Raw genomic sequence first — 17,651 nt, 5'->3', positions numbered from 1 at the left:
CTCCTTGGTTCCCTTTAGAGTCCCTGCTCCCCTTTTCTCTCCCTGGTCCCTTTTCACTCCCTGGTTCCCTTTTCTCTCCCTTGTCTCCTTTTGACCCCCTGGTTCTCTTTTCTCCCCATGGTCCCCTTTTCTCTCTCTGGTCCCCTTTTCTCTCCCTGGTCCCCTTTTCTCTCCCTGATCCCCTTTTCTCTCCCTGTTGCTCTCACCGCGCGGCTCCTGCTCCTTCTCCCACTGGAGCCGGGATGCCAGGAACGGGCTCTCAGCCCCGGTGGGCTCTGCCACCCCCTGCCTTTGCGGGGAGAGGCCCCCGGTACCTGCCAGGCGCGCTGGACGCTCTCCCGTTCCATCCCCTCCCCGCCGTGGGGATGCCGGCGCCTCGGGCACTGCGGGATAGGGGGCGTGCAGCGCCGCTTCCCCGCGTCCGGGCCGTTCTCGGAAAAGGGAACGCGTCGCCAGGAAAGGGGAAGCGGCGGCGTTTCGCAAGCGGGGCCCGGCGAGCGCCGCCAAGGCCGCGGCTCCCTCCCGGGCCGAGCGCGGCCCCCGCGTTCCCATGGCGACCGCGCCCCGCCCCGCCCCGCCCGCACCAAGCATGGCCGCCGCTCCGCCCTCACGCCCCGCGCCGCGCGTGCGCCTCTCTTCTCCACCAATCAGCGCCGGCTCCACCCCGGAGGAGGAGGCGTGGCCGGGCGCGCGGGGGGGGCGGGCGGCCAATCGGCGGCGGCGAGGAGGGCGGGGCCTCGCTGGAACCGGGCGCCGCCGCCGCCGCCACCGCCCACGGCCGCCGCCGCCGCCCTGCCCGGCCCGGCCCGGCCCGGAGCGCCCTCAGCCCGGTGCCCTCCAGGGCCGCGGCCCCGGTGCCGGACGGGCCCCACGGGCCGGGTGTGGGCGCCCCCATGTCGGCGCCGCTGAAGAAGGGCCCCGGCGGGCTGATCGGGCTGATGAAGGACGCGTTCCAGCCGCACCACCACCACCTCGGGCCGCACCAGCCCGGCGCCGTGGACAAGAAGATGGTGGAGAAGTGCTGGAAGCTCATGGATAAGGTGGGGAGGGCGGTGCGGTGGAAGCGGCCGCGGGGGGCTGAGGTGGGGCGGGCTGGCCTGCGGGGTTTGGGGCTCCGGGATCGGGGGGGATCTGGGGTGAGCCTGGAGCGCGGGGTTGGCTGGGAGGGAGGGGACAGTGGCTCTGGAGAGGGGCAGTGTGTGGGGCTGAGGGGTGTGTGGGCACAGGATGGGGCGCAGCGCTGTGGGGAAGGATGCAGTGAGCGTGGAGTGACAGGAGAAGGGGGAACGGCTTCACACTGATGGGCGGCGGGCTTCGATGGGATATGGGGAATTAGGAATTGTTCCCTGGCAGGGTGGGCAGGCCCTGGCACGGCGTGCCAGAGCAGCTGTGGCTGCCCCTGGATCCCTGGAAGTGCCCAAGGCCAGGCTGGACAGGGCTTGGGACAGTGGAAGGTGTCCCTGGCAGGGACTGGGACAAGATGGGCTTTGAGGTCCTTCCAACCCCAGCCATCCTGTGAGTCCATGTGGAAGCTGCTGGAGAGCTGAGCCGTGCAGGGGAGGCCACAGGCAGCATGGGGGTGGGCTGCCAGGGTGGGAAGGCACGAAGATCAGCAGCTCTGCGTAGAACAAGCTGGAGGAAGAGGGGACAGTTTGGAATGGGGGATTTGGAACTGCCCGAGAGGATCTGGGGTGCTTCCCCAGGGCAGTGGTCACAGCCCTGAGCGGCTGGACAACACCCTCAGGCTCAGGGTGGCATTGTTGGGGGGTCCTGGGCAAGGCCAGGAGTTGCCCTGGATGATCCTCGTGGGTCCCTTCTGAGCCAGGATATTTGGTGATATCTGTGTTAATCACGTTCAGATAAGGGCAGTCCTGGGGTGCTGGGCTGGGCACTGCTGCTGCTGGCAAGGGGTCGGGGCTGGTGGGCAGCCGCAGGTGGTGACAGCAGCAGGACAAGGAGAAGCCTAGGATTTGCTCCTTGGAAGCAAACAGAGCCTGGTGTGTGGGTAGTGGACGGTGAGGCTTTGTGGCAGGCCAGGTTATTCCTTTTGGGATGAGCAGGAGTGTGTCACTGCTCTCGGGGCAAAACCTTTTCCCTAAAACTGAGGAGAAACCGTGAAAGCCCGAATAAACCCTTTTGCAATAAGTACACGTAGCTAGGGAAAGATAAAGTATCAAGTGATGTTTAACAAGAAAAACTTGCGGCGTGGGAGCTGGAAAGGCCTTCTTCCAGCCCCACACCTTTAGGAGGGGCTCTCTGGGGTCATTAAGACTCTCCACTCCTCCTCCTCCTCCTTTTCAAATGCCAGGAAATGGCTCTTGCCGGGGGCAGGGCAGCAGACCTTTTGGCCCGTCGGTGTGATGGGATATTTGATTTACTGGCCTGGCTAGGTGTGCTGGTCAGTCCAGTGATTCAGAAATCCTGGGGGATTGTCAGAGCATGATCAAGCGAGTGAAAGCAGGCACACAGAAATAGGCATTAAATAGAAATCGACCATTTTGGTGGGATTTTCATTGATAATTACTATTCAGCCCTGAAATCAAGGCTAGGCTTGGCTCGTTGCAGTCTGAAATGTGCAGAGCATTTTATGACACTGAGTCCAGGGCCCTACAAGTAGTGTAGAGGAACAGCATCACCCAAGTTGCCCCCAGGCCTTGGGGACTGTCACTTGGCCACCTCCTTCCCCTCTGGGAGCAGAGCAGGCAGGGATTTTGGGCATCCCTCATCCAATTGCCCCTCAGGCTTGTGCATTTCCCTCCTCTTTCCCCTGCGTTGTTTATCCGTGCAGCTCTGAACCTCCTGCAGTAAGTGCTAAAAGCAGGCAGAGCAAATGACTTCTTTAAAGGCGTATTAAATTCCGTTCCTGCCAAGAAATCGCTCTGTGTTGGCTGGCTCAACAAGAGGCAGGGTTTATAGCTGTGCCTTGCTGTGCCTGTGATGAGCTTTGATCACCTACAGCGACTGGGGCAGAGGAAAAATCCCTTTTGAGAGGTGCCATTGGCTCTGTGACAGGCTCTGGGGGCCAAGCACAAGTGCTGATGTAGGAAAGGCAGCTTGGGCATGGAAACAGGACCCTAAATGAGTGTAACCTGTAAAAATGCACATTTTCATCTGTAGAATATATAGATGGCAACTTGTGTTTGACCTCATAACCTGCTCTGCTCGAAGGAAAAGATTAGCCTGAAAAAAAAGCTGAATATTGTGGCATTTTAAAATGCAGCAAGATGGTTTTTTGGGGGGGAAATTTCACAGCTTTAGGTCTTTGTAGCAGGTTGGATGTGTTCTCTCTCCACTGACAGAAAAGCCAAGGCTGCTGCTGCGTTTGTCACAAGTTACATCAACCTCTCTTGACTCCAGCTTTACTCATAGGCAGCAGCCAGAAGCTCTCAGGCTTGAAGTCTTGCTCAGTCTGCTTTGCACAAAAGGAGAGACGTGGCTCTGAAAAGCCTTTCAGATTTCAGTTAGATTTCAGCTGTACTTATGCACACTCAAAGAACACATCAGAATTAAAATCTCTTCAGTGGTGTAGCAAAAACCCAGAGAAGCTCCTGGTGAGAAGTGCTAAATGAATGGAAGGTGTGGAGAACGGGTTAGATTTCTGGGCCAGGAACATGAAATTCCAGGTGCAGATAAAAAACCTGCCTGTGTGCATGTTTAATAGATGATGTTTTTGCCTCTCAGAGCTGCGTGCTGTGTCTGTGTGGGTACACTCCACTCACGACCTCATTTGTCAGTCTGCATAATTAGCTGGTGTTGTCAAAGCCTTCGTGCATCTCTGCTTTGGGATGTGACTGATGAATTTCCTATGCGAGTTGATTCTTGTCCAAATATTTTCCCTGTAATGCTCTCCATAAGCTGCCTGACATATTTATGTCTTTCAGATTCTTTCGTTTGAAGCCCTCATGTTTTGTCAGTGCCATCCCTCCCACAGCTACACGTGGTCACACGGAGCTTGGACATAAAATAGCCCTTTTTTCCATCCCTGGTGGATGTCCCCCTTGCGCTGAACGAGGTGATATTTATGCATTTCTCTGCAGAACAGAGATTAAATGCAGCCCCCTGGAGTTCACTGCCGTGGGTGGTATTTGAGGAAGAGGTGGGTTAGTCATGAGCTGCTTGGGATGGAGCAGAGTGGAATAAATGTGGGGAGGCACGGAGGAGGAAGAGCAGCTTTGAGATGAAGCTTCTCTAAAGGGTTTCCTGATACCATTCAGTTCCTAGAACTGATCTAGAGAAGTGCCACTGCAGGCCACTTTCATTGTGAGAAGAAAGGCCAAACACAAACCTAGCAGGAGATAAAGATGTTCGAGTAGGTTTTGTTTTGCTGTTGGCTTGTGCTGGAATGAGGCGTGATCTCAGTGCAGTTAGCTGTTCAGCTGCTAAAGGAAGGAAAAAATGAGTTTTCAGAACTGCCCTGGGAGGGAAAATCTTACCTGGGAGTAGCCCCTGGATGCTTGTGAGGCTGGGACTCTTAAATCCAGAATTAGTCAAGGCAAGCTGCAGATTGTTGAGGGGAAAGGTTCAATTCCAGGCCTCGAAGATGTAGATGAGATTATTTTTCCTAGAATGAGTACATAACAGATTCTGTCCTCAGAACTCAGTTGGAGAAAGTGGTTTTTGACTTGCATTTGGAGAATGGAAATGGGTGAAGTCAATTTCCAGATTCTCCACAGACCCACCTCTCTTCATGCCGAGCTTCATCGGTGTGTCTGAAAACCCAAAAGTATCTCCCTAAATGGTTTGTTCCTCAGAGAACACAACATAAGCCAGGCAAACTTTGGGATGATAATTTAAAACCGTGGGTTGCCTCTGTTCGTTGCCATCACACCTAAACAAAAAAATATTTTTCTGCTTTTTTTTGCTCAATTTCCTTCCACGTTGCTGGTCCCTGTGGAAGGAAGGCTGCTGAGGGGCAGCTGTTCCCAGGGCTGGGAACATTCCTTTGGATGTTGTCATGATGCTGCAAGTGCACACGTAGAGAAAGGAGGAAAACGCCGCTGCTTTTCTTGCTGCTGTGTTATAAAAGCCCCAGGTTTGCTCAGGGGGCAGCAGTTCTTAGTTGAGCAGTTTGGTTTAACTGCTCGTCTTAGCTAATTTTGGTCTGCTTGGTAAATAAAGAAGCTGATTTGATGATAAAATACCAGCAGTTTTGAGCTTTCTGTTAACTGTTTGAGGTAAATGCTTCTTGGGAAGCGTTTTACAGGGGCTCTGAGAATGAGCAGTCTGCAGAACTCTCTGCTGCTGTGGGGGAACTGTTTTAATTGCTACCAAAGTCTGAAATGCAGCAGGTCCCGTAGCTGGGTGTTTTCAAAGTGTAACAGCCAAATTGTTCTCTATTTCCAGCAGGCTGAGGGAAGTGCAGGCTCTGCTTGCTTCATGTGGCTTCCTCCTCCGGGCTGACTGTTAGGGTTTTTAAACCCACTGTATAATAAACAATTTCTGCTGAAGAAAAGGTTTTGCTGCCCAGAGCACAGCTCAGCTGGGTCCGAGGAGCAGATTTAGAACCTATTCATGCTCATAGTGAAACTATTTTTTTTTTTTTCAGGGCACAAATGTGTTGACTCAATTTGTTGATATGGTTCAGTGTGCAATGTTCACAGGCTCCAAGGAAGCAGCAGTTGAGGCATCAGCATCAATTGACTAAATCAGCTGTCTGGCCATCCATCTCTTCATCTTAAGGCCTTGTCAGCCTCCTCAAAATGGAGGGAAAGTTTTGGTGGTTTGTTTTTCCCACGTATTCTCGCAGAGGCTTTTTTAGGTGTTTTTTTTTTTTTTTTTTTTTTACCAGCAGTCTGATTTTTCTAGTTGGAGTTTTGATACACCCTGTGCCTTTCTCTTGGCTGAAAATGAACCTTTCTCAGGTCAGCTCTTGGTGCAGGCACTGCTGTAAGTCAGATAAAATTGGAGGTGTCACTTCACGAGGTTGCTTTTTGCACATACCCTAAATGGTAAAGCGAAATGCTAACACGCTGTTTCAGAAGGAATGACTCTGTTTACCATCTATATTTAAAGGAAGTAGGTATTTAAGCCTGCACTGTAGGGAACTGCTCAATTCCTCTTGAAGGTTTCACAAGGTTTTGTGGAAATGAGGTGCCGCAAAAGGATGTTAAACTGTTCTTTTGCTTTTTCTTACCCACTTTATTTAAGTTTTGCGTTCTGCACTGTTTGATATCTGTAATTCCCTCATACCTGGCAGGGTCATGAGTTTAGACCTCATTTTTTGTGCTGGGTGTTAAGCAGCCAGATAATATTCATTATAGGGAAGAAATTTAGGAAGGTGTCTCTACATTCTGTGCTCAGGTTTGCTGGAAATCCCAGAATATAGAAGGGTTAGACTGCTGCTTCTTACCTTGTAAACTTGATCCAAAACTGACCTCCAAAACAACTCTAATTGCAGCCCTTTCTAGAACTGAAAATTCACTACTTAATTTCTCAAATGGCTGCTTTGCCATCAACTCTCCCTTGAATAATCTCAGTTTAGATAATGGAAACATTTCACTATGGATGGTGAAGTGGCTTCCTTTCCCCTCCCCTGTCACATAAATTTATTATCATGAGTTTCATCAGTCCACATGCACTTCAGCCCAGAAATTGCATTCTTTTATGGTGGCTGGGCTCGGTATCTGAAGAAAATAGCCTGGAGAAAAGGAGGCTCAGGGGAGACGTGATCACTCTGAAACTCCCTGAGAGTTCCAGTGAGCTGGGGGCTGGGCTCTGCTCCCAGGCAAGCAGTGACAGGACGGGAGGGAAGGACCTCAGGCTGCTCCGGGGAAGGTTCAGGTGGAGCATCAGGAGGAGTTTCTCCATGGAAAGGATGGTCAGGCTTTGGAAGGGGCTGCCCGGGGGGGTGGTATCCAAGGACGGTGGTGTCTGCATGTGGCAGTCAGTGCTTTGGTCTGATTGGCGAGATGGGGTCAGGTTGAACTTGGTCTCACAGTGTTAGCATTCAGGAGCACAGAATCACAGAATGATTGTATGCAGGGGCTTTTATTGAACAGCTCTGGGTGTCAGGGGCACACAGACCCAAATCTGACCCGGCACGGTTTCGAGCCGAACATGTTTTAGGTACTATCATGATATAACTTATATATTAATTATTAAACTTACATTGTTCTATTGTATACATTGATTTCATCCAAGCATGAGTTTCTCGTGATCCCCCTGAAACACCTGAGGTAGTTTCTCATGATTCTTTAAACACTAATTATATCAATCCCATCTAACAATTATATCATTTATCATATGCTGACTGCACAGGTGCAGTTTCACCTGATCTACAAACACAAGGCCTAACATTTCCCAGGGCTTACTTTAACATTTTCCCAGGGCCTACTAAGCCTAACTTTCCTTCTAACTCCCCGAATTTTCTATGATTTTCAAATCTTTAACTATCAGGAGGTCTTTTTCCAGCCTCAGTGACTCTGGGATTCTGTGATCCCAACAAACGGGATTTATTGCAGCGTTCGCGACCGCCAGCCGTGTTTAACCCCTGATGGTGCTCCTCCCCTGGAGTTTTCACAGAGCTGCTCTCTCCGTTCCCACAGGTGGTACGTCTGTGTCAAAACCCCAAGCTGGCCCTGAAGAACAGCCCTCCCTACATCCTGGACCTGCTGCCTGACACCTACCAGCACCTGCGCACCATCCTGTCCCGCTACGAGGGCAAGATGGAGACCCTGGGCGAGAACGAGTATTTCCGGGTCTTCATGGAGAACCTGATGAAGAAAACCAAGCAGACCATCAGCCTCTTCAAGGAGGGGAAGGAAAGGATGTACGAGGAGAACTCCCAGCCTAGGTAACGGGGAGAAATGGTTTCAGGTGTTTATTGGAGGAGTTAAGTGGGTTGGGAGCTTTGTGTTGAAGGTGGATCCGTTGTCAGCTCGTCTTTCATTTTGTACAAAGGCATAGCTGAGGTCAAGGGGCATCTTTGAGGTGAACAGCACTTGAAAAAGGGATAGGTGGAGGTAGAAACAGCACTTGCTGAATATAAGGCTCTCTTGAGCAAAATAGCATGAACTTAGAGTACCTGAGAAGGTGTTTCCTCATCCAGCTTTAAGAAAAGGAAAGCCAAGGTGAATTCAGAGTGGAGGAAAGCCCTGGGAAAGATGAATCTTACACATTCGTGCAAGGTCTAACAGGCAGAGGTACACAAGGCATACATTTGTGACACTAAACTCATTTCAGGTTTTTGGAGTAGATGTTGAATTAAAAAAAAAAAAAAAAAGCTGGAAAAAAAGTGAAAACCACCCAGTGGCTGAACATAATTGCCCTGGGGAGAATGTGGTTAACGGCCTGGCAGCAGCTTGGAATTACTGGAGGGGGGAAAAGTGCTGGCACATGTTTCTGGTTTAATATTGAACTCTGTGTAGCATATTCCATGATACTGAGCTCCAACCAAAGGCTGTGACAGGGGCTCCAGGAGGCACTGCTGGTGCTGCTTGGATCGCTGCTGCCTGTGCTGAAGAATGGATTAAGAAATGGAAGTTTGTTTCTGGAGTGCTGTTAACTGTGTGTGCATTGGGATCTGTCATAAATCTGGAGCATCTGATGAGTAAATGGTGGCTGTGTCAGTCATGAATCCAAAATCCCACCTCCAGTGCCTTGGTTTTTCAGAGAGGAGCAAAGAGGAGTAATTCCAGGGGGTCAATCATCCTGGTTGGTTTGTAATCCAGCTAATTGACTGGAGGGAGCAGGGCAAATCCAGACTGATAGATGTGAATGTCAGGGCTGCAGCAGAGGCTGCTGCTCTCACAGCAGGCACGGGAGTCCTGGGGGAGTTGCTAATTGTCCCATTTAGGAATAAACAGCTTTAGCAGGGAAGGAACTGTGGGGAGACTTGTGTTAAACACAAGCATTAAAACAGCATCACATCCTGGCCTCTCTCATGGCATCCTCCTCTCCTCTGCACAGCCCAGGCAGCAGCAGTGATGTTTGTTCCTAAAGGGGTAACACCAGACAGCTTTTCCTCATGCTGCTGCTGAGCTTGGGGACATTCTCAATTCTTTAATTCGTCACAAAAAGGGACAAGAGGAGAGCAGCCAGTGCCTGTGATTTGTGTACCAGCTCAGGAGATACCTAGACAAAGAGTGAGGGTTTTGGTTTTGGGGATTCTGTTAAATGCTGCACTGCCAGTGCCAGATTCCATGCTTGTGGGAGCTCATGGAACCCCATCCCTTCAGTGCTCTTTGTTATTTAAATCGAATTAATTTCTGCTATAAATGCACCCATAGATATAAGATATGTATTCTAATCTAAGGCAAAGAAATGAAATTTTCTCACCTTGCTATGAGCTGAAGAAAAATACTAATCTTTTTTAGCAATCGTTAATAAATTCAAAATTAATAATAATTTATTAACACATTAATAAATTCAAATACTCCAAGTGGGGGAGAAGCTTTCTGCAAGGTGATCAGCAGTCTGTAAAGCAAACAAACAGAACCTGAATCTGGTATTCACTGGGAATGTACTCATGGCAGTGTGTGTATAAATATAAATATATAAATATAAATATAAATATTTATATATTTTTTAAAAATCTAGTTTGCTCTTGATCTCCTGCAGGTTTGTGGCCATTAGTCTGCAGCGTTTTGAGAGCAGGACTTTAGAAGGATGATAAATATGTTGCTTTGACTTTTCTGACTTTTTTTGCCCCTGTTCTTCTTGAAGCTGTTTTCCTCCTCTCCTCCAGGCTTCGCATTCATTTCGCTGCCTGTTGTGTGTGACCTTGTTTTCTCCCCCAGCTGTCCCCTGGTGCAGAGCAAAAGGCCCAATTTTGACGTGTGCATAAGCAGTGTGAAAGGTGTAGTTCGCTCCTCCAGCCCAGTCGTGAAAAATGACTGCAGCAGGTTCAGAGCTGATCACTTGAGCACCACCTTCTTTTCCTCTTATTTCCATCTTGCTCTTTGTGTACTTCCCCTCAGACGTTGGGGAGGTCTCTGTGGTTTTGGCGTGCAGTGCTTCAGACTATAAATATATCAATGATGGTTGTACCTCTCCTGCCTTCAACTCACGCTGTGATTTTTGTGAGGACGCCTCACTTGTTTCGTTAGGAGAGCTTTCAAGATGCTATTTAAATTCTGCTTTAGCTCTCTTCCATGGCTGTTTAAAAATTCATGCTGCTGAGGGTGCTTTTAAAGCTCTGTGTGCATTTCCTGACTGATAGGTATGAGCAGTAGCTTCTGGGTACTGTTTAAAACTGAATTTTTGGGAGCAGATCAGATGCAACTCGGTGACTTGGGGGTTTTTAGTAGAGATACTGTGTTGCTCCTCTGAGTTTTGATAGCTAAAAGTAACACCCGCAGGCTTGGAAACAAGTAGTGTTTCTAGAGTTAATAATTTTGGATATTTTGTTGTATGCTTGTGGTAAGGTAAAGGCAAATGACCCAATGATTTGTTGGCTGTGTGCAGTAATTAGGAATTCTTGAGGCTGAGCACATTTCCAGAGGTTCTGCTTCCTTTTCTTTATAGATCCAGGGGTAAATATGTGACTTCTCTGTTTGAACTCCTCGAGTTTCCTTTTGAACAACAACAAAAAGATGAAATAAGCACATTTTCCCCTGCGACGTGATGCTTGCATTGCCTGACAGTGCCATTCTCACTCTGCCCATGCTGAACCCGCCTCAGGTCTCAATTTCAGTTTCATTTAGAAGCTTGGTGGTTTTGCTGGACTATTTTTTTTTTTCTGTTTCCATTGCAGGATGCTTTTACTTCTCAGCCCTCTTGCTTGTACAGAAGAGCTGCAATTTGTCAGCTTTCCACACTACATAAATTACCTCTTGCAGCAGTGGTTTTGCAGTTGTGTAAATAGATTATACTTGACATGGCAGGAGTGAAAAATAGCTTGTTGGTCAGGAGAAAGGTAGAGGAATTGTCTGTTCCTTGGGAAAGGATTAATTAGGCTGAAGAGTCCATTTTTCACCAAAGAATCAAATTTACTAATTATTTTAAACCAGTCTATAAGGAGGGAAAATTCAGAGAGGTTATTTTCTAAATAAAACCAGAGCACTGCAAATGTTTCCACATTAGAACACAGCCATGGAAGCTGCAGGGTGAGTGAGGAGAAATAATTTTTCAGGATGTGGACTGGATGTTTGAGGAGTGGCACAGGATATTTTTCTAGTTCGGCTGTGGGAAACAAATTGTTAACAAAGCCAGGTAAAAAATAAATATATCTGTAGAGAAAATGGGGTTAAGCAGGGAATACAAGAAACTTTTTCCACAGAGCGTGGAGGTGAAAAAAAGCTTTGGGAAGCTGGTCCATGTTTAATTGTTCTTCTGACAACAGCTTAGGGGATGCTGGCTCAGCAGGATTTCATATTCTTCTCCAGCTCCAATGTTAGGAGTCACTAATTTACACAGGAAAAAGCTACCAGTGTTTAATGGCTCCTGGAAATGACCATGCATATCTCTGAAGGGGAAGGAAGTGCATGAAGAATGACTTGAAGGAAAGAAAAAAAAAAAAGAAAGAGAAAAAGGTTGGAATTTAAAGATGAAAAAGTTGGAAAACACTTGTGTTAAACCCTGAACCAGAAAACCCTCTGGGAGAAGGGGGGCTGGTGCTCTAATCTCATCTTTGAGACCTCTTGCACACATTCCTGCCCAGGGAGAACGAGATAGTGCAAAATGTGGAGCTCAGAATGCTGCGTTTGAGCCCTCTTTCTGTCACTTCCTTCTAATACAGCAGCACTTTTTTTTTTTTTTTAAAACAAAACCCACTAGTGTGAAGTCTACATCTGCATTTAAATTAGAACATCTTAAAGAAAAGAACAGGCTCCAAAGCTGCCCACAAGAAAGGTTTCCTTGCCAGGCTCCAGCATATGAACACTAACTAACTGCTTATTACCCAAGAAGAAATTCATTATCATGTAAATGTTGTTGGAGGGGAGGAATGTGAATTATTTCTTTCTAATTTGGTTTTAAATTGCAGTTTAGGTGATAGTTTTGGAACTTAAGTAACACTTAGCATAATTGGCTTAAGCTTGCATTCATTACAGTTTTCTTTCTGTCTAAAATTGGACCACCGTCTTGAAAATCAATTTGTGGACAAATGCAAGATTTCAGATGATTGCATAATAAGGAAGGAAGATTTTTATTCTTCTTTCCTCTCGGAGCCTCTAAAGCTGTCGGGTTTTACGGGAGGCTGTGGACTCGCTGCTGTGGGTGGAATTACAAGCACGTTGGTTCATTTGGAGTAATTATCATTGGAAATGGGATGGATTTCTCCGTGCTGGCAACAATCTGCTGCTGCTGCTGCTGCTTGGCAGCTGTGTTGTGTCTCTGGGGTGCTTGGCTGGGGTGTTGAGGGCTGGGATGCCACGTTTGGGATTTCTGGGGTTGGATTTTAGCCCATCCCACCCCCTGCCACCTCCCGCTGTCCCAGGTTGTTCCTTGGGCACTCCCAGGGATGGCAGCTGAGCCAGGGCCTGCCCACCCTAAAATAAAGAGTATTTTTCCTTAGAATAAAGGTATTTTTAGTATCTACTCTTTACCTCAGCTCCTTGTCAATCCCATTTGGTATCCAGTGTTGAGATGGCTGAAGATGAATCATGAAAAATGGAATCCTCTTGATTTGGAGTCAGGGATTTTGTGCTCTGTTTTTCTCTTTAACTGCTGCAAATAACCCCTGAAGTACAAATTTTTATTCCAGTGCAGAGAGCCCAAAATTAGGTATAATGAGAAGTGTCCTGAGCAGTAAGTTTGTTGTGTAATCCCCTGAATCTGGTAAAATAAATGAATCTGTTACCTGAGTGACAGTTTTATCCTTTACCCTCTCAGTCCTCTGAATATGTGCTGAGCTCTTTAAAGACCATTAATATTACCAAATGTATTCCTCTCTTTAAAGCATAATCTCTAAAATTTACATTTTAGAAGAGGATTTTTAGCTTCTTAACAGTGAAAAAAAAATGTAACACCAACACTTGTGCCAAAATAATGATTCCAGATCCTTTAAAGGTCAGTGGGTTTGGTCCTTGTGGTCAGCACAGTGGCCTGGTGTCCTTTCTGCTTCCCATCAGTCACAGCCATTTGCATACTGATAGGAATATATAATGGTATTGATGAGGAATGGATTGATTAGGATGGTATTGATAGGAATATATAATGGGTTTGGGTGGTTTATGCGTTTTGTGTTATTTTTTGAAGTGATGGGCGGGCTCTGCTCACAGAACTCAAGGTGTTAAAATATATTTATGTGACCTGAAAAGTGCCAGGGTTCAGCAGGGCGTGAGGAGACTGCCCTGGAACACCTAAAGCACTGAAAAAGAGGAGCTGATGGTAAAAAAACCCTATAGAACAAGCAATAAATGTAATGTTCATCCATTCTTTTAGTTACTCCGAGGAAATCCTGTGAGTGTTCCAGAGCCTGGCTCTGTAAGGTGCCAGGGTTCAGCAGAGTGTAAGGAAACTGCCCTGAAATACCTTAAGCACTGAAAAAAGAGGAGCTGATGGTAAAAAAAACTGTAGAACAAGCAATAAATGTAATGTTCATCCATTCTTTTAGTTACTCTGAGGAAATCCTGTGAGTGTTCCAGAGCCTGGCTCTGTAAGGTGCCAGGGTTCAGCAGGGCGTGAGGAGACTGCCCTGGAACACCTAAAACACTGAAAACGAGGAGCTGATGGTGAAAAACCCTATAGAACAAGCAATAAATGTAATGTTCATCCATTCTTTTAGTTACTCCGAGGAAATCCTGTAAATGTTCCAGAGCCTGGCTCTGTAAGGTGCCAGGGTTCAGCAGAGTGTAAGGAAACTGCCCTGAAATACCTTAAGCACTGAAAAAGGAGGAGCTGATGGTGAAAAACCCTATAGAACAAGCAATAAATGTAATGTTCATCCATTCTTTTAGTTACTCCGAGGAAATCCTGTGAGTGTTCCAGAGCCTGGCTCTGTAAGGTGCCAGGGTTCAGCAGAGTGTAAGGAAACTGCCCTGAAATACCTTAAACACTGAAAAAAGAGGAGCTGATGGTAAAAAAACCTGTAGAACAAGCAATAAATGTAATGTTCATCCATTCTTTTAGTTACTCTGAGGAAATCCTGTGAGTGTTCCAGAGCCTGGCTCTGTAAGGTGCCTTCTGTTGAGCCAGCAATAGTTAAGTGGAATTTCATTCACTTCCTGTGTTGCAAGTTGTGTTGAAAGTAGTTCCGCTGTTTCTATTTTTAACCTGATCAGAGGAGCCTGAGCTGCCTCAGGGTTACAAAAGACAGCTTGGGATCACCTCGAGCATTTCCACTCACTGCTTCTGTGAGCGTGAGCACACTGAAAAGTCCTGGCTGGGGTGGGATCAGACAATTCTTCTTTTTGAAGCCAGGCATATCAAACTCTCTGCTGAAATCAAACTGCTCGTGCCTGGTGCATCTGAAAGCCCCTGTGCCATCAGAAGCTCACATTTTGTGGTTTCTGAAAGGTGTGTTTTACTTGTTGGAGTCGTTAAAAAAGCTGTTTGGGGTTGGTTTTTTTTTTAATTATTTTTTTTTAGCTCTTCGAGTATAAAATTGTAAGATGTAGTCACAGGAAAAAACCTGTGGGTTTGTGGTTGGTGTTTTCATGAGCAGTGGAGCTTGCACCTTATCCAGTGGATGCTAACTGTGTCACCTAAACAGAATCTGATGGTAAGAGTGTAAGAATAAGAAATAAGGACAATAATTACGGAGAAGTGAAGCACTGTGAGGTTGGTTTCCTGTGCCACAGCTCGTAACTCCTCTGTGTCTGTGACATGCCTTCAGCAGAATGAGCTTGACAGACACGGCAGCGTGTGCACGTCAAATGATGGCATGTGAGCACAATATTGTGACTAAATCAGCCCGTGGAGCTGATCCTTGCTACGTGTGAGGAGCTCGATTATATTGTGTCAGCTGGGTGGCTCTGAAGGGGGTGAGAAATACTGGAAGAAAATGAAAAAGTCGTAGCTGGCAGTGGCAGAAATGGCTGTGCCACATTACCGTTGCCTTGAGGGGAAAAGGCATTTAGTCACAAAGCACATTAATTTAACTAATTGTGTCAGCGTGGCTGAGAGACACATCCCTGATGAAACCAAACCTTTAATGGCTTTCCAAGATGGAGCCCATGCAGTGGAAGAACTTCTGTCCCAGAAACTGGGAAAGAAAAACCCGCTGAGAGTCTGGAGGGAGGGAAGCAACGCCACCAGAACCCCCAGCTGGGGCTGGCAGTGGGGGCTGCACCTGGGAGGTTCTGCTCAGCCTCCTGAATCCCACGGAAATGTGTGGAGCAAACCCAACCCCATCCCGGGGCAGGGAGGAAGAGCAGAAGCGCGGCAGAGGGGGCTCGGGGCAGGAGGGATGGGGGAAGCTGTCCCTGGGCATGAAGGAACACTCTGCTTCGTGCTGGTTTTGCTTCCCCAAAGTTCAGAGCCCGCTGGCTGCTGGGGCAGCAGGGGCTGGGCTGAGCAGGCTCTGGAGCTGTGGCTGGCTGGTTCCAGAGCAGTTCTCAGCTCACTCTGTGTGTGCACAAGCCCTGATCCCTCCATGCTCCAGCTGCGGGTGTTCCTCACCACCTGTGAAACACTTGGCTACTGTACACAGTGGAAAAAATGTTTATCCTTTGACGTTTTCACGTGTTGATTCGTTATTTCCAACCATAATAAACCGAAAGCTTTGCATGTACGTGTGAAAACACTCAGGGCTGTGAAACCCCAGCTCAGCTGGTGCTGTGGGCACGGAGCAGAGCCGGGCTCTGGCTCTTTGAAGCTGGCCCAGGTGTTGCCTGCAGCTGCCTGCACACTCTGGGGACCCTCTCTGATGTGGCCTGAGCTCTCTGGGTAACGTTTTCAGCACTGCTTGGGTGGCAGGTGTTTAAATTCCCCAGCAGCAGGATTTTGGTGCTGCACTCAGCACTTCCCAAACTGGGCTTGGCATTGCAGCCTTTACCTTGTAAGATTTAACTTTAATTGATTCTTGTAAGATTTAATTTTAACTTGTAAGATTTATTTTAATAAATCTTTAATTTGTAAGATTTAATTCTTTAACTTGTAAGATTTAATTCTTTAACTTGTAAGATTTAGTTCTTTAATTTGTAAGATTTAATTCTTTAACTTGTAAGATTTAGTTCTTTAACTTGTCACTTGTCTCTGGTGGAGCCCTCGGTGACACTTTTGTGTGCATTACTGTGTTTAGGGAAAATTTTGAAAAATGGGACATTGCTGGAGGTCTGTGGCCAAAACTGTTTGGGAATCTCCAGCCTAAGAGCCATAAATGTTCTTTGAATACGTGCCCCTTTTTCTGAGAGTACATTCACATCTGCTTAGTTGAAGCAATAGCAATAAGGACAGCTCTGGTGTTCCTAAAAATAAAACACAATCGTCAGTAAGCTTTGACATGCCAATAAAAATATTCTCGAGAATTGCAAGTGTTAATTTGGTCTGTGTAAATTTACGAATACGTAAATTGTTAAAATAAAGGAAATGTTTGTCCTTTTAGCATAGGATTGGTTACTATTTTGCAATTTGCTGCTCTTTATGTTCACTTCCTGTGGTTTTTCCTGTTATTTACTTACAATATAGCTGGATATTTATTTTAAAAAATATGATAACCTTGAGAATTTAAAATGTTCAGCTGGTTTTGGGAACCAAGTCCTTCAACGTGTGTGTGTAAAACCATTTGTTTATCCATCCTTAAGCCTGAGGAAGTTCTTATTTCTCTCATTAGCTGATGTGCTCGGCTGAGTGCAAGCACTTCCTGGAGCTCAGCTGAGGCAGAAGAGATAAACAACTGGACACAGGAATATTCCCTGGCTTCTTGCAGTGTTTTGTTTAAACCATGCACTTGTTCAGGCTCAGGAATGCATCCAAGTGCTTTTCTGTCATACCCAGATTTCCCCACATTGTGCTGGGGTCATTAGCAGGTTTATTAAAGCCTCTATTTTTATAAACTCAGTAAAAAAAAAGCCCATCATTTTTTTGCTTGGGTTGTAGATTAAATGGTTGACAACAGCCTGGTGTTTGCTTTTTCTTCTTGCACTATCACAAACTGTCCTCTTTTTCTTTTTTTGGCCTTTTTATGAGAGTGAATGCTTTCAGAATTCCACACCTCTGATTTACAATTTTTCTAGTGTTTATCAGAAAAAGGCATTGCAGGGACCTGGTGGGAATCTCCACGGGAGGGACCTGAGGTGTGAATTTACAGGGACATGGTGGGAATCTCCACGGGAGGGACCTGGGGTGTGAATTTACAGTTAAATCACCTTCCCTGTACCACGAGCTCGGAATCTGAGCCTTCCCCTCCGAGATGCAAAGAGAAACACACGGCTTTGAATGACTTAACATGCCAAACCCAGTCTGTAAAACTGCTTCAAAATGCCCACTTTGGGTGTGTGACACATCCAGAGACAGCTGGGGAATGGCACAGCTCGGGGGAGAGCAGCTGGGGGCTTTTCCTTGTGTTAATCCCAAGCACCTGCTGTTGCTGGACACGTATGAAATGACAAAAAAACCAGAATTCTTTGTGTAGCCTGGTGTGTTTTCCATAAGCACTTGGAGCAGTTTTCATTGCTGCACACAAGTGGAACTGTAGCTGGATAAAGAAGGGTGAGAAAGAACTGGTGTCAGTGAAAATTTAAGAGTTTTGGGCCCTTCTGATCTCCCCAGACTGTCAGGGTATGGAGAAAGGGCTCGTGAGGGGCTGAGGAAATACTAGAATATATGTC

General features: G+C 47.0%; 1 protein-coding gene across 1 annotated transcript in view; it reads left to right on the top strand.

Annotated features, from left to right (window-relative positions):
* Positions 1-724: 724 nt before the first annotated feature.
* The window catches only part of CBL (Cbl proto-oncogene), a 35,504-nt gene continuing 18,577 nt past the window's right edge, over positions 725-17,651 (top strand). Inside the window, exons 1-2 of the mRNA XM_038161512.1 lie at positions 725-1,040; positions 7,545-7,792. Coding sequence (XP_038017440.1) covers positions 894-1,040; positions 7,545-7,792 — 395 coding nt within the window. The 5' untranslated portion in view covers positions 725-893. The remainder of the gene's footprint in view (positions 1,041-7,544; positions 7,793-17,651) is intronic.

The sequence above is a fragment of the Motacilla alba genome, chromosome 24 (genome assembly GCF_015832195.1).
Source record: "Motacilla alba alba isolate MOTALB_02 chromosome 24, Motacilla_alba_V1.0_pri, whole genome shotgun sequence".
Taxonomy (NCBI): Eukaryota; Metazoa; Chordata; class Aves; order Passeriformes; family Motacillidae; genus Motacilla; species Motacilla alba.
Note: the sequence above shows the minus strand (reverse complement) of the source record. Positions and strands in the feature narration are given on the sequence as shown.